Here is a 20,280-nt window from a genome sequence, read left to right as displayed (position 1 = left end):
AGGCTCCTCGGGGCGGCTTCGCCCCGTGGGGGGGGGGGCGGGAGGGGCAAGGACGCCGCCCCCCTTCCTCGCCGCAGCCCCCTCCAGCTCCCCGCGTCCCTCGCGCATTTTCGGGGTGCCCGTGTGCCCGTCCGGGCGGGGGGCGTGGCTTCGGGCTCCCTCCCCTTTCCCCGCCGCCGGCGGCCCAGGAGTTAACGCGGGCGGGGTGACGTCAGCCTCATTTGCATAGGAGGGGGCATATAGCGGCTCGGCGGCGCCCGGGCGCTACCGTTCGGAGCCGCCGCCTCGCAGAGCCGCCGCTTGGCACCGCTGCCCCGTGCGCCCGCCGCCCCGCCGCCCGCTCACGGTGAGGACCCCTGCCCTTCTCGGAGGAGCAGCTCCCATTCTTACAAAAAGCAGCTCTAAAGGAATGTGAGGTTTATGGGGCGGGGAGGGGGCCGAGCCCGCCCCGGCTGCAGGAGATGCTCAGAGCCTTCGGCCAAGTTGCGAGTTGGGGCGCGTGTGCCCGGTGCCAGCGCGAGCCGGGGCGCCCCCCCCCCCCGCTCCCTTTGTTCGCTTGGACCGAAATCCGGGGCCCCCAGCCTTCTCCTTGTTAGGGCGCCGCCCCCGGTGGGCGGAGGGGAGGGGGCGCTCCCGGGGCTCCGGATCCCGCATTGTTGGGGGGGCGGCTAAGGGCGGTGCCGCCTCCCACTGCGGCTCTTTGTGAGGGGGAGGGGGCGCCGCCCGCGGGCCTCCGAGCCCCTGCCCCGCAGCATGCATGCCTCACGGGGAAAATCGTTATTTTTTTTAAATTTTTAAAATTTTTTTAAAAATATTATTTAAAAGGATTTTTTTGAATTTTTTTTGGTGGCCCTCGAGGGCGTGTCGTGCGCATTGTCCCGAACGCGGGTTTTTTTTCTTACATTTTTCTTGACGCGATTCACCGCAGCTGCACTCGACGCCCCCTCCCTTTTTTTTGTCCACCTCCGCCCGACTTTGAAATAAGAGGGGCGGTCCCAGGAGCCCCCCAAGAAAAGAGGAAGATCCTCGATGGCAGAGGAGGGAGGCGCGAGTTCTCACCCAAAGCTCTGTTTTCCTTTGTGCGCAGCGTAATCTGCAAAAATGTCCGACAAACCAGATATGGCCGAGATTCAGAAATTCGATAAGTCTAAATTGAAGAAGACAGAAACACAAGAGAAAAACCCCCTGCCTTCAAAAGAGAGTAAGCTGCACCCCCCCCCCCCCAATTCCCTAGCTCGGATCTTGGAGGGGCTGTGGCTGGCTGGGAGGGAGGGGCAGGAGGAGGGGGAAGAATGCGAGGCAGGGAAGGGAGGCAGGAAACTCGGGCCTATTCAAATGAAAGCATTCAATAATGCATTTGTTCCCAATTTTTATCGGGGGTACATTTCAAAAAGAAATGTAGCCACCCTTTAAAGGAAAATTGTCTTTAATGGGACCCCCCCCATATTCATCGAGTCTCTGTTCTCTCTAATTCTGGACTCCTAACAATTATCTTTTGTATGTGTGTGTGTGTGTCTTTGTATGTTTTGTTTTTTGCTTTTTGTTTTTAGCAATTGAACAGGAGAAGCAAGCGGGTGAATCGTAATGAAATCTACCCTGCCAATATGCACTGTACATTCCACAAGCATTGCCTTCTTAATTTTACTTCTTTTAGCTGTTTAACTTTGTAAGATGCAAAGAGGTTGGATAAAGTTTAAATGACTGTGCTGCCCCTTTCAACATCAAAAGAATAAAGAACTACTGACATTGAATTGAAGGCCGAGCCGGCTGCCTCTTTCCATCTGCCTGTCCTGGCTAGTTTGGGTCCTGGTGGCATTTAAATTTTTTTTTTTTTTAAAGCTTGCATGTTGGTGAAAAGAAGAACCGGGTGGGACTACATTAAATCTAGTTAACAGTAAAATGCAAAGCTGTACCAAGGTCCTGGCAAGCTGTAAAATGCATTTAATCGGAGTGCCATTTTTTTTGGGTTCAAATGATTTTAATTATTGGAATGCACAATTTTTTTAATATGCAAATAAAAATTTTAAAACCTGGCTGGTATTGCTGTGTTATCTTTGGAAGATCAATGTTGCAGGAAGAAAACTTAACTCAAGGATAATAGTAGGGGTTCCTTTTGAAAAAGCAATAAATGCCAAAAAATGATTTTTTTTCTATGTTGGGTAAATCCTGTTGCAGGATAAGAATTTCCATCCCCGATTATGTAAAATATCTGTATATATGACTAGCATTCTGTATTAGTTATCTGTGACCTTGTTTTCTTAGATTTACTTTATTAGAAATTTGCCTTCTTTTTACCTGTAATCCGAATATCTTGTACTTGTTTAAAAGTATTGTGGAAACTGCTGTATCCACATTTTGGGTTTCTTTTTTGTGTGACCTAATCACTGGAGATCCGAACCTTATATCTAGCACTTCATAAAATTATCCAATTAATGGCATTGGTGCAAATAGAGCCTGGTTGAACATTTCATATCAGTTAGTGGGGGAATTGTACATGTGCTTTTCATCTTGTTAGATGGCCTAATTTCTATTGAATGATAAAATGACAAATACCTTTTTTCAGTAACAATTGTGATTTTGAAAGTGCATTGTACCATCTTGTATTAATTTGCATAAATAAATCTTGATGGACTAAAAGTAGAGTAGCTGGCAATCTTGAGTGACATTTACTTAAAGCTTCTGATACGATTGAAATTTCACTTGATCTTTTATTCTGGGTTGAGTTCTTCAAATTTGTCTCCATTTTAATTTTGTCTTTAGTGGTACATTAGGAAATTTAAGCAGAGTCTACTTTATTTCCTTGGGATTTCAAAAGAAGAATTTTCTACTTTTTCAGGAAGACGAATTCTTTAGGGTGTGGCCATCTTAAATTTCTTTATTGGGGTCATAAGGCCAAGGGCTTTTTAATTGCCCATTTAATTTTAAGAGAAGATATTAAAATTAGTACATCTCTTGCTAAAAAGCACAGCTAATCGAGAATGAGATTTCTTTTCAATAATGTCATTAACATGTTTCTGAAGGCAACCTTGAGTCTGCCCTGATGGCAGAAGAGGTGGGGGATGTGAATTGGAAGATTCCTTTTCCTTTGGTCACTGAATTTGAAAAAGGCACAGGAAACCAAGTTGTGGTTTTATAAAAAAAAAGCCAAAAAGATAAAGCCAATGAGTACAAGTTTGAAATATGTTCCCTTACGAGAAGCAACCTAAAGAATGATTTGCCTAAAATATGTCTGGCCTGCAGTGGTACAGACGACATGCTTCCGAGGAAGCAAGGACTTTTTCTTTTCTTCCCCAAGAACAGCTAAGTTGAAAATGTCACCATAGTGGGAAGTTGGAAACAATGAAAAGACCAAACGGGTTTGTATGAATTTTTTTTTATATATATTTCATTGGGTAATCATATCTTAGGTTTCTGTATGCCTAAAAGTTATGCAAAATTGGCAGGCATGGGGGGAAGGGAATGATTCATGAGATTAGTAATGGAATATAAAGCCTTTCAAGGAAGGGGGAGGGGGCGGGGAGAAGCCAGAATCCACTGCAATGTCGGTTTAAAGTTGTTAGGTCCTACGTTAAAAGGATGTAGGGACCTTGTTTATTTCCATCAACCATTAAGAAATAGACACTGATAATTAAATAATTGAAGGGATCAGGTAAAATATTACTTGGCTCCTAGCAAAACAAACTAGACTTAGAAGTACTAAGAGATATTAATTAGTATTAGCACTCAATGGGTTTGGATGGGTGGGGTTCAGATAGGAGATTACCCTTTTACTGAGACAAATCTGGAATTTTCAAAATTATATTGAAGCTCACAGATGAGGAAACAGAATTTTCTCAAGGTCAGACATTTTAGTCTAAGGACTTCAACTCTGAATTTATCAAGAAAAATTAAAAGCAAAACATGAGGGCAAATAGAAAGGAGAGGTAAGAAACCTGAACACTAAAGGGCAACCTGAAACACAGTAGTGTTTGTTTTCTTTAAAATCATATTTCTCATGCTCTGCCCCAACTTATTTTATGCAGTCCCCAACTCATTTACTGAAGAGCAGATTGGTTTATGATAATAGGCAACTTCAAAATATAAAAGGAAAATTAATATTGGCCCTATTTCTGGATCTATGAAGCAAACATTGATACTATCAAAATAGTTCACTTTTACCTAGAATGAGAACCCACCTCCCATTCCCCACTTCCTCCCTGCGCCCCCCCCCCCCATTCTTTGAAGGGTTACTGGAGCAGAGGCATATTTGAAGGCTATTTTCAAACAATGTTGAATGTACAAAGCACTACTTCCCTAATAAGCCTCACTTCCTTCTTCCTATTTAGAAATCAATACCAAAATACCAACTCCTAACTTTTAAGGCATGTTTTCTGGCGTGACTTCCATTGTTATCCAAGAGGATTAAATATCCTTCTAATGCAAGACTTACTAATTCATTTTCTTTGAAGGTGATGATGGATTAATTCTAGTATTAAACAACTGAAATGTGAAAATGGAAAAGGAATAATAACAATAATAGCAATAGCTGACATTTCTCTGCACAGGCACCCTGCTAAGCATTTTACAATTATCTCATTTGATCCAGACAACAATCCCGAAGTAGGGACTGTTATCCCCACTTTGCAGGCGAGGAAACCAAAGAAACCAGAAGTTCAGTGACTCCCCAAGGGCATGGGAGTTTTTGCCTAGGTGCTATATTTTACTTTGAATTTTTCCTCACATTTTATTACAGTTGCGAAAAATACAAGATTTTCAAAAACATATATAGGATAATATGAGTGAGAAGACACATGAGCTTATCTAGTCAGATCCCATCATTTTACAAAAAAGGAAACTGAAGCCCACAATGGTGAAATAACTTTCTGAAAGTCACACAGAGCAAGGATGTGAACCCACTTCCTCTGCTAATCCAACAGTACTCTCTTTTTTCGGCATTTATTTTAAACAGCCCTGTCTCTAAACTAGCATGAGGTAAATGGGACAACGTCCCAGGCACCAATATCATCTGGGGCACACTTCTCCCCGATAACCATCGGGATCCCTGTATCTTGTCTAATCATTCTCCATTAAACTATGAGACTCATCATCACATCCTCTCCTGACCTCTATCTCTCCACACCCAGGGTCCATTTTCCATAGAGTGCCCATGGGGAAATAGTCCTCTTTGGACCTGATTTCATTTTGCAACAGACCATCTATCTTTTGTGATGGGGATGCCCTTGCCAACTTTTTCTCCTAACTACTGTAGTCTTGTTCCAGGTAAAATAAAAACATTCCCAGTAACAACTATGGTAACTAGGTTTTAAGATGCTAAAGGCAGTTAGATGATGAATTGAATAAAGCAGCAGATGTGAAGTCAAGGAAAATCAATTCCCTGAATTCAAATCTGGCCTTACTTAGACCCTGAGTTAGTCACTTAATTCTATTTGCCTCAGTTTCCTCATCTATAAAATGAATTGGAGAAAGGAATGGCAAAAACCTCTCCAGTAACTTTGCCATGAAAACATCAAATGAGATCACAGAATCAAACTTGACTCAACGAGAACAAAAAGAGACAGATGTTAAAAAAATTCTTATAAGCAAAGGGAATTTTAAAACATATATCTGGGAAAAGAGAGCTGGACTATGATTTCATTATTATATGTGAAAATTCCTTCCACTAAGAATTTTCCATGGCATGTTTTTTTATCCATAGCTGTACAACTAGAATATGTCAGAGGCAAGACTACAAGTTTTTCTCATTCTAAGGTCAGTCTTATGCTATGTTATCTCTCCAAAATAAATTACTTACATAAAAATATATATTCTTTATTCTTAAAAAATTTGACCTGGCTCCTAACAGGTATTTAATGAGTTTTTATTGATTCAGTTTCACTGATTTATTTGCCACTATTGTTCTCATTTGAATTAATTACTATTTATAAATATCCACTTCTAATGTTTCAATATTTTATTTACCCCAATTACATGTAAAAACAATTTTTAACATTCTTTTTCAAAATTTTGAGTTCCAAATTCTCTTCCTCTCCTCCCCCTGTCATTGAGAAGCAAGAACAAGATTACACGTGTGCAGTATCAAAACATATCAAAACATGATAGTCATATTGTGAAAGAAAATAAAACAAAAAACAAGAAAGTAAAGAAAAATTATGCTTCAATCTGAATTCAGATTCTATCAATTCTTTCTTTGGAGATGGATTGTATTTTTCATCATAAGTCCTTAAGATCTACAAGATCCATAAAATCATTTCACTGTATGATATTGCTATTACTGTTACTATATAAAACATTCTCCTGGTTCTGCTCATTTCACTTTTCATCAATTCATGTAAGTCTTTTCCAGGTTTTTGTGAGAGCATCCAACTCATTCATTTCTTATAAGCACATCACAATTACATATAACTTGCTCAGCCATCCTTCAAATGATGTACAAACCCTCAATTTCCAATTCTTTGCCACCATATGAAAATCTATTTTTAAACAATAATATTGACTCAAAGATGCCTTTTTTCTTAGCTCAGTATGGGAAAACTCCAAAATTAAATGAGATATTTTGGTTTTAGGGCAAATTTAACGTTTCCATATGTTGTTTTTGTTTTGTTTTTACAAGTTTTAAGACTCTTCCTCCTTTGAATTAACTTTAATGGCTCTAAATATTCGTGGCACTTCCCCTTAAAAAACATGAAGTCCAAGGAACATTCATACAGATTGTTAGATTTGCAATCACCATATTTAATCAGCATAGGGAAATTATGCACAGTAGCTCCTATCTTACAGAGTTTATTAATCCTTGAGTCTGAAGTCCAGAGGCAAGGGAAAGGACCAGAATCTTCTACCAGGGTGTGGACTAAAGCTATTTTATATTGGCTGTTAAGTATGAGTTTTTACATCACAAAAAAAAAATGGCAAATGCTATCCATCAGGGTTTTATTTATTGTTTTATTGATTGCCTAACCTTTAGAAGTGATAGAAGAAATGTTAAAAATGCAGATTAAACTTCAAATTAATAGGTTATTTTTTTTTCTGGAGAACCACTTAAAAAACATTTACCCTCATACTCTTTTTCTCTGACAAGGGTCCTGATAGCAACAAAAATATTCCTGGTGATGCAGTGTACAAGAAACTTATCTCACCCATAGGACTCAAAATAAAATTTGTGGACTGACACATTTTCCTCCAGAAAGAATTTAGTGAGAAAAGAGCCCTAAAGATATTTATTCTGTTCTTGGTTCTTGTGTGTCTGTTTCCTCATGTGCAAATGAAAAAAATTAGATTAGATAATCTTACAGGTCTCTTACAGCTCAGACATACCATCATTTTAGGGAGCTTGGTTATTCTTTGAATTAGTTACAGACTACATAGCCATCATTAGATTTCCAAAGTTACTGCCACATTCAATGGGTTGAACTAAATAGCAGGGGCAGGAAAAAGTCTTAAACATCTGAATCTTTCAAAATACCCACTGCAAAGTGAAACAAAATAAGCACTCAATACTTGAGTAATTATCACATCACAATTGTTTTATAGGCTGACAAGGTCTTGAGTTTTTAACAGAGATCACTAGCAGGCAATTTTGGTTTGTGAACTATATTCATAGGGTAGTTTGAGCTATTGCAGCCACATAATCACCAATGAGCAGGAAATTATACATTTCCTCATTTCAATGCCGAAGCCTTCGAAAGTATGATACTCTTAGGCTAACCAGTTGTCTGTCTGCTTCTCTGACAGTGGTTTCCAAACTGGGGTTGAAAAATGGCTAATAATTTCCTTATTTAAAAAAATTTTTATTGCAACCCCCCCCAAATAATTAGTTTCAGACAAAGTTTACATGAAGCAATGGATTGTGATTATTTACTTTGGGATTTGGTGGCTTTGCTTATGATTTGATAAGTTGACTGTGAAGATTAATTAAAAAAAAAACTTCAGAAGTTGCTATGTGGCTAATCATCTGATTGGTCAAGAATATCCAAAAGACTTTTCTGGCACAAATGTTCATATGACTTTAAAATATATCTTGCTAGCATAGTTGCCTTCTAATTCAGACCTGTATCAAATTGACAAAACGAATTGCTGATCTTGATTCTTTGAAAAGTTTATAATTTTTTAATACTTTAATAATCAATAAAACTCATGGATCTCATCTATGTGAATATAACCTACAGATATTATGTAGTATTCAATTAGCTATTAACCCTTCTCTTGCTACATGACCTGCCCACTGCCTCCTCCTTCCTTATTTCTCTTCTTTAACAATGGTCATCATTGAAAGTAGGCTATGGCCTATTTGTATCTATCAAGTGTTTCTCCAGTGACCTTTGATTCATTTTCAGATTATAGTTCTGTAAAATTTGCAAAATGATAAGATAGTGTTTTTATATTATATTCTACTTCCTTTATCTCTGGTTTTATTTTTAACCCTTTCCTCATCCCCTAATCCTATCTTTCTTGGTTATTTAAGAAGAACATTTAGGAAAAGCAGAATTTTTCTCCAGGCAAAAGACATTTCTATTCATTTTAAACCATTTATTACTTGTTTTCTGGCTAAGTTCAGAAGTATTTATTATGTTACCTACTAAGGGTCAGGGGGAATGGGGGAGGAGAGAGAGAGGGAGAGAAAGAGAGAGAGAGAGAGAGAGAGAGAGAGAGAGAGAGAGAGAGAGAGAGAAGAGAGAGAATCAGCATAGTGGATAATGAGCTCAACCTGAAGTCAGAAAAACCCAAATTAAAATGCACCCTCAGAAACTTTACTACCTCTGTAACTGTGGGAAAATCATATAACTTGTCTGTCTCATTTTCCTCATCTGTAAAAATGAGGATAACAATAGCATCAACTTACCAAGGTTATTGTGAAAATCAAATGAAATATTTGTAAAGTGCTCTGCAAATCTTGAAATTCTATGTAAAAGCTAATAATAATAATAACAATAATAATTATTAATATGTCTCTGCCCTGCTAAGAACCTTATCAGTATAGAACAAATATTACCATTCTATAAAGTAATCACAGTGCTGAATTTGGAATTTGGAACAAAATCTTCACTGAAATTACAAGTACCAATTGTTACCTGTGTGACTTCAGGTGACCTCTCCAGTTTCTCATCTGTAAAATGCAAGGATTGAACTAGATTACCTCAGAGATCATCTCCAGTTATTGAGTCAGTGGATCTGGAGTTTTTGTTTTTGTTTTTTTCTAGTTGCCAATCCCATTCTTTTAAAACAAAATTTTAGCAAAGTAGTTTTAGTAAAATAATTAAGATATTTTGTGGATGCCTATTACTTAAATGCATCAAATATGACACAACTGCTCATTTTTTTTCACAGAAAGAGAGATGAAGCGTACATGTTTATCACATACCAGGCAGGTCCTGTACTAAGCAGCTAAGATACAAAGACAAGCCTGCCAACCTGTTCTCAAGGTGGTAAAATTTTAGTTGAAGAAGCAACAAAGTACAGACAGGGTGGAAAATAATGTTTTGGGGATGAGAAGTGAGATAGAAGCCTGAATTTGAGCAAGATAAAATAAAAGCTCAATTATCAAAGTTAGTATGGTTCTATGGTTAGATTCCAAGATTTCTGTGCAGAGGAGATGAAAATGATGGATGGTGGAAATTGAATTTTATTCTGGATCTAGCAATATGACTATTTATTTAATGACAAGAACAAAACTTCTATTGACAAGGGCTTTTAAAATTGGGAATATACTCACTTTAGGAATGTAGCTCACTTTGTAAGATGCCTCATAACAGTTTTCATTTTCCACTCTTCTCTATTTGGAAGAATTATTTCAATTCATAGATTTGCTTTTAGAAAATGGGGAGGGGCAGAGTTTGTTTTTAAATTTACTGTATATTATTTGCAAATGACTATACATTTACTGGAACTATGGAATTATTTTTTAAAAGATTTGCTAAATTAAGAAAATTGTATAATATGTGCTCTCAAAGTAAATCTGCATGGGAAATAGAGATTCTTGTATTATTGTTTCTTATGTATTATGGTATCTAGGATGATGAGCATGACACAGAGAATAGCATGATGAATTTGAAGTCAGAATCATCTGGGGACCCACTCCCACAGCTAAAAGTTATATGACCTTGGGCAAAATACATTATCTTTGAACTCAGTTTCTTCTTCTGTAAAATGAGATGAGAATAACAGTATCTATTATATAGTATCACCAACAGTAGTTGTGAGACTCAAATGAGATAATGTAGATAAAGTACATTGTAAGTTTTAAAGCACTATCTAAATGTAATTTATCATTATCTTAGATGCACTCTGCTAAGACAATCGATTCTTTTATCATATGTTCCATGATGATTTATACTGATTGGTATTTTTCCTCTACCAATAGAATAAAATTGAAGTTAGATGTTCCTATTCTTCTATAGTCACACATGCTACCTGAATGCAAAGATTGTCTGATTAATGTGTACAAAAGTAAATGAGTTTGTAGTTTTGTGTTTTATGTTTTAAATCAAAACTATTGTGACCTTCTTAGCCTATAGCTTCTAGAAATAGAATGTAATTTGAGAAATATGGGTCTAGGCAATGATGAAAACTTCTAGCACTTTTAGAGAGAAAACAGCAGTTACGTAACATGTATGATAAATGGAATTCACAATAAATACAACAAAGTATTATGACTTTTTCAGTGTAAGGGAGTAGATCTCTAATTACATGGATTTCATGACCAAAATCTTGCTCCTGTCTCTTCAAATTTCCCAATTTATCTAATTATTCTTAATTTGCACTGGTTCAAAATTTTCCTAGCTTAATGACAATTTTCTAATCTAAATGGATACTCATTATCTTACATGCACTGTCCTGAGACAATCAACTGATTCTGTATTTTATGCTATGGGGTGTATTCCATGATGAGGCATACTGATGAATATATTCTTTACTAAAAGAATAAAAGTGACCTTAGATGTTTTACCTCTCTCCAATGGTCATACATGTCACCTGAATGCAAATATTAATTAGTAGCAACAACAGTAATAAATTCACTTAATGTGCACTCTTATTCTTTCCATATGTGAATGTGTGTGTATATGTGTGTGTGTGGGGGTAGATATACATTCTATATTTCAACTTTCCCCATCACCATTTCAATATAATATAGGTTGGCATAAAACATCAAATGAGAATATTTTGGGAGTTTTGAGAAAGTAGTAGATGACAGGCAAAGGCCATCAGATGACGCAGAAAGTTTTAGAAATTTAGAAGTGCATATAATATATTTTTAGTATTGTATAATATAGCCTATGACAAATACCCCAAATTTTACAGTAAAGTACTGTAAACACCCCTGAAGAGAAAAAGAAAAAAAATCAGACTTCTTTGGTAAAAAGTTAGTTAAAAATTTTACATGAATTTTTCAGACATGGGGTGCCCCTAACCCACATGCAATATAGAAGGGATAAGTATACAGTCTATATTGTTATTGTTTCTTGGATCTTCTTTGCCAGCCTACTCCACAGAAATGAAATGCAGTTTGAGAAACAAGAGTCAAATACTTGTCCCTCTTTCAGGAAAAAAAAAACAAAGTACAATTACATAGTACTTTGAAATTCACAATAAATACCTCAAAGAGATGGTAGGTAATTTTTTTAAGCAAAGTCCTCATCTAAGCCAATTGCAACAGAAAAGGTGGACTTTGGGAGTTGGTTGTCTAAAAAAGTCATCATCCTTCTGCTTATCTGATGACAGGCCATTATCCATAAGGTTCATACCTGAAACTTTGTCAGTTAGCAGAACCAACCACAGCTTGTATTCTTCTAGGATAGACTTAGAAAACTCATTTTTTTTTTCTGACTTCCAGTATACTACACTTTCCCCTAGGCTACATGACCTCTACTACTTGTATCCAAGAACATAATTTATGAACAGTCAAGTAAGCCTGATAATTTTTTTTTTTTTTTAGGTTTTTGCAAGGCAATGGGGTTAAGTGGCTTGCCCAAGGCCACACAGCTCAGGTAATTGTTAAGTGTCTGAGGCCTGATTTGAACTCAGGTACTCCTGACTCCAGAGCTGGTGCTCTATCCACTGCGCCACCTAGCCGTCCCAAGCCTGATAATTTCTAAGGTAAATTTTCATAATGTAGCAGGTCTTTTTTTGAATTGATGTTTCTTCTAGAAATGGAGCAGGTTTAATAAAAGTTTTTATATTTCAACAAACATTTTGTATGATGATGAAGTTTTGTCCTTTCTCAAAGAAGACTACGACATCAGGGAGGGGTTGTCATGACAAGCACATGAATTGGATTCAAGTGAGGGAGTTCTGTGTTAAGTCACTTGCCACATTTTTTCCTCCAGAGGCATCTGAGAACAGTGGCTAAATATGAATCAGGATGATTGCAGATGACTCTGAATGTGAGGCAATCAGGATTAAGTGACTTGTCCAAGGTCACATAGCTATTAAATATCAAGTGTCTGAGGCTGACTTTGAACTCAGGTCCTCCTGTTGTTCTATCTACTCCACCACCTAGCTGTCTACTCACACAGCATAGTGGCAGATGCAAACAAGAATCAAACATTCCCTATCTTTAAAAATTTACTTTTGTTTCCTTGTTTTTGCCTTTTAAGAGAGTGTTTTAATGAAGGGATCAAGTAGAAGTGGACTCTGAGGAAGACAGGCTTTATAGGAAGGGGATGCAGGGTGGTATGAGTATTTGCAAGACTTCTTGGCATCCAAGGTCTTGTTCTCTTGGCTGCATGGTGCCTTGGAAGAGCAGGTGGTACTTATTTGGTCACAATTGCAGGTGAAAGAATTTCATTCAAAAAACAAAACAAAACAAAAAGCTAGGTGGCACAATGAATAGACTACTGGCCCTGGAGTCAGGGAGACTCTGAGTTTAAAGCCAACCTCAGATGCATAAAAATTACCTAGCTGTGTGACCTTTGGCAAGTCACTTAACCCCATTGCCTTGAAAAACCCAACAAAACAAACAAGCAAAAAGAATTGCACTCAATTTACATTTATAGGTACTCTCAATGCCTGATCAATTATAGGAATAACTTGGTGTAGATAGAAGTGAAACTCAGGAAGCTGAACCAGGACATTGATCAACTGAGGTGTGAAGGTGAGGAGTTAGAGCATCCAAGTCATGTGGGGGGAGCCTGTGCAAAGACTTGGATATGGGAGATGGTATGTCATGCACAGGGAACAGCAAGTTTAGAAGAGGTAAAGAATGTATAAGGTAGGAATCATAGGGGGAACCATCATACAAAGACAGGCCAGAACAAGATTGTAAGACATTAACCAAAACAGAGGACTTTATCTTTGATTGTGGAAGTGAAAAGAAACATTGGAGTTTTTCGAGTAGGGGAGGCAGCATGATTAGATCTATGCTTGAGGAAATAACCTGGGTAGCTGAGCAGAGGATGGATTGCAGTGAGGAGAGACTAAATGAAGTGTGACCAATAAGGAAGTTATTGCAATAATTCAGGTGAAAGTTGATGAGGGCCTAAACTAGAATGGATGTGCTGTATTGAGGGAACATGTTGAATGAGGAAAATTCCATAAGGTTTGACAAATTATAGCACATATGGTATAAAGAGGAGTGAATAGCTGAAAATGTCTCTGAGATTTCAAACATGGTCAGAGTAATGATGGAATACTTGTTATAAATGAGGAAGTTAAAAGTGGTACATTTACGGGAATAGATAATGTTCTGTTTTGGACATGATGAATTTGAGATTGCTTTTGGGACATCAAGGCAGAGATTATTAAGTGGGGAGTAGGAAATAATGGACTCTTACTTAGCAGATAAGGGTTGAATAACGTAGATTTGGGAATCATCTCTGTAGAGATCATTGTTAGACAATTTGAGTTCTGAGGAGATCTTTAAGAGAGAATATACAGAGAAGAATAAAGCTCTCAAATCAAAGAATTGAGGTGCATTCATTTATAGGGTGAATGTTTCCTTCAGAAGAGAATCTCAAGGCACTGAATAGGGTGACCACTGAAGATCACACAAATTGAACTTGACCATATTTTAACATGCAGGAAATAAATAATAATTGGTAGAGGAGTCATATCAGACTTAGCTATCTGTGTATAGACAGACCACAGATTAGCTGGAGCAAAGGTCAAAATAAACAATAGATGAAAGGATAAAGGCAAGAAGATAACAATATGAACAATTGTGACAACTTCAATTTGACCTTTTAAAATGAGTCTTTGAGAAAAAAAGTTTTTTATTAAATTTTTATTCTTTTTATTAATACTTAGTTCTATTCTGCTTTTCCATTCACAATGGGAAAAGGAAATGGAGAGAGAGAGAGAGAGAGAGAGAGAGAGAAGGTAGGTGGAAGGATGAAGAAAGAAAAACTACTTTGTGAAAAATATGCTTAGTCAAGCAAAAGTAAATTAATTTTTACACTGGCCATGTTCCAAAATATGCATCTCATTAAATATTTTGTCCATTACTTCTGTCATGAGATGGATAAGAAAAACAATTTAGAAAGACATAGGAATTCTAGCCAATCTGATGACCAAGCCCAATTCCAGAGGACCCATGATGATGCATGCTACCAGTCTTCAGGTAGGCTGATGAGATGATGATGCAGCATATGATGTCTCTCTCAAAGCATGATATTTAGTTCCTTAAAAAAAGGATACCGAATAAAAATACATTTTCTATTGCATACAACCAATGTGAGACTTTGTTTTGCTTGACTATGTACTTTGTTGAAATGGTTTTCTTTTTTTTTTCAATCACAGAGATAGAAAGGAAAGGATAGGATAAGCAAAAAAAGAAAGAAATTAAGAGGGTCATTGAAGCAAACTTTTAAGAATTCAATAAAGATATAAGAAGGAAAGACAGAATGACTCATAGGTAAGCATAAGGATGAATTTGCAAGTTATATGTTGAATTTATTATTAGTATTATTAAAAGGAAAGTAGATTGTACATAATAGCCTCAGTTTCACACACATCCTCATTCTTTTCTGCTATGTATGTGAAAATAATATTTTTTCTTTGGATTTAAGTACAGAATCACACTTTAAAATAAATCTTTGATATTAAAAATGAGAAATAGAAAAGGAAAATATGTTAAGCTTGATAATCACTACAAAAAATATGACCAATTATAAACACCAATATACAATAAAAAGGTCAAAAGAGCTCAAATATGTTTTAGTCAGAAAAGTGAGGAGGCATGGCAGCCAAATATATCATGTATGGAAATATATCAATGTATGGAATACACATTTATTTGCTAACATAATGGAAGAAGATGAAAGAAAATTATAAGTTGTATTACCTCATAACATAGCAAAAATAATAAAGGCAAAAATAAGTCTAAGAAGTTTGATGTTACCATAGGACCACATCATATCTAGAACACTCACAGGTAAAACTGACAGGGCAACACATAGAAATTGATATAACTTTGTATGGGTTTTTAAAACAATCTAATTTCAGGAGTGATAGTTCAGACTCAGAACCACCAAACTTAGGCTCTACCTTCTCATACACCATGAAGAAATAAAATGTCTCTAGGGGTCTAATTGAGAAGACCAGTCAGATCAGAAAATCCATGATGATGTTGTGTTTTGTTTTTGAATTTTTTGAACTTTGAAATCACTGAGGGATCATCTTAAAATATATCTTGGGGAAAGAAAGAATCCAAAAGGTTGGAAAGATTATAAATAATTATATGTTTATGTATATAAAATAGACTAGATTTATGATTTCTTCATTGTAGGAAGTTCCCAATGCAGATTCACATCTAATCTTCAACCTAAAGGGCTTGAGGCATTGAAGATTCAGAATCACTGAGTCAGAGGTGGGTGTTCAACCCTGTTCTCTTGACTTCGAAGCCTACTCTGGAAAACCTGAGAAGACTTATATAAACTGATTCAAAGTAAAACGAGCAGAACCAGGAGAACATTGTATATGGTAATAGAAATATTGTATGAGGATCAACTGTGAATGATTTAACTACTCCCACCAATAAAAACATTCAAGATAGTTTCAAGGGACCCATGATGAAAAAATGTTAATCATTTCCAGAGAAAGAACTTTCTGAAGCATACCTTTTCACTTTATGTTTCTTTCTTTTTATTATTTTGGGTTAATTTTTGGCAACATAGCTAATAGGGAACTGTTTTGCAAAATTTCAATGTATCTCTTGCCTTCTCAAAGGTAGGGAAGCATTGGGAAGGAGGGAAAGAATTGAAAGTCAAACGTTTTTTGAAGGTTAATTATTTTTTATTATATAAATATTTTATTTGTTTTCCAATTATATACAATAGTAGTTTCTACCTATCATTTTTGATAAGGTTTTGAAATTTATACTTACCCCCTTTCCTCCCCTTCCCCCGCACCAAAGGCATTCTGATAATCTTTACATTGTTTCCATGCTATGCATTAATCAAAATTGTAATGCATTGAGAGAAAAAAAAACATATCCTTGAGGAAAAAATAAAATATAAGAGATAGCAAAATTATGTAGTATATAAGACAACCTTTTTCTTAAAAAATTGAAGGTACTAGTCTTTGGTCTTTGTTTAAACTCCACAGTTCTTTCTCTGGATACAGATGGTATTCTCCATCTCAGATCCCCTAAATTGTCCCTAGTTATTGCACTGAAGACATATACAACAATTTGCTCAGCCATTCCTCAACTGATGGACATCCCCTTGATTTCCAATTCTTTGCTACCACAAACAGAGCTGCTATGAATATTTTTGTACAAGTGATGTTTTTACCCTTTTCCATGATCTCTAAAGGGTATAGACCCAGCAGTGGTATTGCTGGATCAAAGGGTATGCACACTTTTATTTCTTTTTGGGCATAATTCCAAATTGCTCTCCAGAAATGTTGGATCAGTTCACAGAGCTATTAGTGTCCCAGATTTCCCACATCCCTTCCAATCAAAGTATTTTTAAGTGAATGTTAACAATAAATAAACTTAAAAATAAATAAAATGATGAAGGAAAGAAAGCAAAGGAAAAAGAAAAGTCTCTTCTCCATCCTTGATGTTATGCAGCCATTTATAACCCTAAAAGGGTAATTGAGAGAATTTTGATATCATCTTCATAAAATCTTTATTAAATAAGTCTTTAGTAAAAAGATATGAAAAGCAATCAAGCCAGCTGAAAAATTATGAAGACAGCTTTCACACATGATTTCCAAAGCAAACCACATTTTGATAATAACTCAAGTGCCTAAAAAGTATAAGGAATGAGATCCTATGATGTAAACCTGTTGATTACAAAAATATTTTTTGATAAAAGAAAACATACACTTGAAGTCTATCTTCCAACAAGGAGTTTATTATGCACATATAAAGATCATACAAGATTCCTTGCTCAATGCAAACACAGAAATAACAGTTTGTGGACCTGTAATTATTAACATAAAATTTAGTGTAACAGAAGAAGATGAAGGCTCAGCAAAAGTATTCATCAGGGTCTCAGAAATTCCAAGAAATCCATTAGAGAGAAAGGTCCTCCCAATGATCCTATTTATGTGTTGTATTGTATCCATCATATTTCACCAAATTGAAAATATTATAGATTTCCCTAATGAGAACCATGAGTACTCTAAAAAGGCACAAACAGGAAAAATTAAATGTCCAAGAATCACACAGGATGAAAAAGGCATGGATGGACTATTTGTTTTGAGGTAGGGAATGCTGGTATTGATGAGATCACAGTTTCATGAAATAGTGATATATTTACCATGCATTGTAGTAAAGAAAGGAAATACAAAGATGAAAAATGAAACTTTGACTGTTTAAAAACATCTTGGAAAATATTTGATCTACTAAAGGAAGAATTTGGACCTTGGATAGCCTGTGCAAAAAAAAAATTAACTTTAAGATAATAGTGATTAAATAACAAATCCAGTTAAACCCTAAGTCCCCAAACCTGAACTGAAAAGATTAATTCTCCAGTTTAGAAACTGATGAAGACAAGAGAGTTTTTTAACCACTTGTGCCACAAAAGATGACTCTGATCTTTAGGATCTACTTACTCTTTGAGATTACTATGTTATTTCCTCTCCCATTCTCTACTGGAAGCTGGAGGTCCATTTATTTTTGGAGTTTCCCTGGGCATTTGGTTTGACTAATCCCATCTGTTTCTTGATTTCCTGCTATGATTCTGCTCACCACAGGTGTTCCTCTTTGGAGCCTTGTTTTGGATCTCAATGAATGTGAATAAAGTAACAGCTACTACAAGTATTCATAAACTATGATGGTTGCCTATTCACTTACAATATTTCTAGCTTAAAGTAAAATATCTTGAGTATCTTGGATTATCTTTTGGGAAAAGATGTTTGGGTAAATATTGTTCCCAAAATACCCAGACTTCTATTTTAACTACCACACCTCCTTTTCTGCCCATTTCTTACATGGTGATCCAAAAAGCAGACCATGATGCTACCATTCTAAGACGAAATTGCATTTGTTGCTCAGGTGTGTCTAAGTCTTTGTAATCCCACTTGGAATTTTCTTAGCAAAGATACTGGAGGGGATTGCTATTTCCTTTTCCAGCTCATTTTACAGATGAAGAAACTGAGGCAAACAGAGTTAGATGACTTCCCCAGGGTCACACAGCTAGCAAGTATCTAAGACCAGATTTGGACTCAAGAAGATGAGTCTTTCTGATTCCAAACCTAATGCTCCATCCACTGAGATATCTAGCTGTCCTATTTAGGGGAAGTTAAAATTAATGTCAAGTACTTATTAGATTCCTGAAACAAATAGGAAATTTAACAAAATGCATGCAATAAAATACTTGAAGGACGTGGTAAGTGTTTGCATCCATATAGATCAGGGGTGGACATAGCTCAAACCTCAAAGATCAATGATTATTATGTTCTTCTCAAAGTGTGTTGTTCTATACTGTTCACAAGTCTATAATTTGAAGAATGACGTTGCCTTTGATAGAAATAGGGAAATTTATAATAGAGATGAGTTTTGGCCATCTTCACTTTGAGATATCTAGAGGTTTGCAGTTCTAAAATATCTCCTAAAAACTAATTGGTTATTTGGGCCTGGAGTTCACGAGAGAGACTAGAATAATATGCAGATTCAAAGTCATGTGCATAAGATGATAAATAGACCCATGGAAGCTGATGAAGCTACCAAGAGAATGAAGAGAAAGAGAAGAAGCTCCACAGTAGAGCCTGGAATGAACTCATAAATGGCAATGAAATATGGATAAGGAAAGAACAAAGGAGAATGAGAGAGAACCAGAAAGTATATACAGAGAATCAAGGGAAAACAGTTATATAAATCCAGAGAGGAAACAATATCAAGAGGAGAGAATGATGAGGTTTGAGAAAAGTACATCAGAACTGGTAAATAAGAGATAATTGGTCATTTTTTAAAGAGGAGTTTCAACTGAATGATAAGGTCAAAAGCCAGTTTGTAAGGGTAATTAAGAAGTGAGAAAGAAGAAGTGAAGATAAAAATATAGATAACTTATTAAAGGGATTTTTTCTTGTGAAAAGAGGATGGAATAGGAGATGTTAGCTTGAAGGAGAGGCAGAATAATGTGTGGGTTTTTAAAATGTGGGAGAGATCTGGGAATTTTTTTTTTTGGTAGCAGGGAAAGAGTCAATAGGAAGGGAGAGATTGGAAAGGGGAGGAGGTTGATAATAATTATGGTGGCATTCTGCCTGAGGAAAGATCAAGGATATATGAAAAGGGGATGGATAGCCTCAGTTGGACTCAGAAGTTTATCTTTACTAGCATAGCCAGACTCTATATTTCTTCTCCCAATCTACATGCATACCAGAAAATTCCCAGGAGTAGTATGACATCTTATCCTGCCTGAGATTCTAGGAGTATCCCTCAGGGAATGATAGGTATCTTTTCCTCAAAGCTATTAACTCAAATTCCTTCATTTCAATGTTCTCTCCCTAATATCAGATTCTTGTTTATCTCCTTTATGTCATTAATACTCTGTAGTAATTAGCAACCCAATATCACTTAATTAACATTAATTAGTTTTTTAATAAAGGGATATTTATTTCAATTTGGTCTTATGTTGAATTTAAAAGTGAACTTGTTTTGATAAATTCTTTGTAAAAATTGATTTCAAGTTTGAATCTTTTCTTCCCAGGACCTGTGGTGGTAGAGGAGAAAATATTTTCCTAATTTGGGGGGAAATTGTACTTCTTTACTTACTCAGATCTTCTAGATTCCTAAATCCAGTGTTTTTTTCCATGATGCCAGTTAGCTGCTTTCATACAAATCTTTCACCCAACATGTTGGACACTTGAATTTTTTCAACATTGTGTGGAAAACAGCAATGG

The 20,280-nt window shown here is 36.3% G+C and overlaps 1 protein-coding gene across 1 annotated transcript; it reads left to right on the top strand.

Moving 5' to 3' along the window:
• The first annotated feature begins 239 nt into the window (after window positions 1-239).
• Window positions 240-2,034, top strand: TMSB4X (thymosin beta 4 X-linked). Its single transcript, XM_074192447.1, has 3 exons — window positions 240-346; window positions 1,088-1,201; window positions 1,551-2,034. The coding sequence occupies exons 2-3, from the start codon at window positions 1,102-1,104 to the stop codon at window positions 1,583-1,585; spliced, it is 135 nt and encodes a 44-aa protein (XP_074048548.1). The 5' UTR covers window positions 240-346; window positions 1,088-1,101; the 3' UTR covers window positions 1,586-2,034.
• Window positions 2,035-20,280: the final 18,246 nt, after the last annotated feature.

The sequence above is a fragment of the Macrotis lagotis genome, chromosome 6 (assembly GCF_037893015.1).
Source record: "Macrotis lagotis isolate mMagLag1 chromosome 6, bilby.v1.9.chrom.fasta, whole genome shotgun sequence".
Lineage (NCBI taxonomy): Eukaryota > Metazoa > Chordata > Mammalia > Peramelemorphia > Peramelidae > Macrotis > Macrotis lagotis.
Note: the sequence above shows the minus strand (reverse complement) of the source record. Positions and strands in the feature narration are given on the sequence as shown.

Excerpts from the sequence above, each read along its gene's own strand:
- TMSB4X (XM_074192447.1), top strand. The coding sequence starts at position 1,102 with ATGTCCGACAAACCAGATATGGCCGAGATTCAGAAATTCGATAAGTCT. Across the intron at positions 1,202-1,550 it reads CCCCCTGCCTTCAAAAGAGA|CAATTGAACAGGAGAAGCAA; the intron begins GTAAGCTGCACC and ends TTTTGTTTTTAG.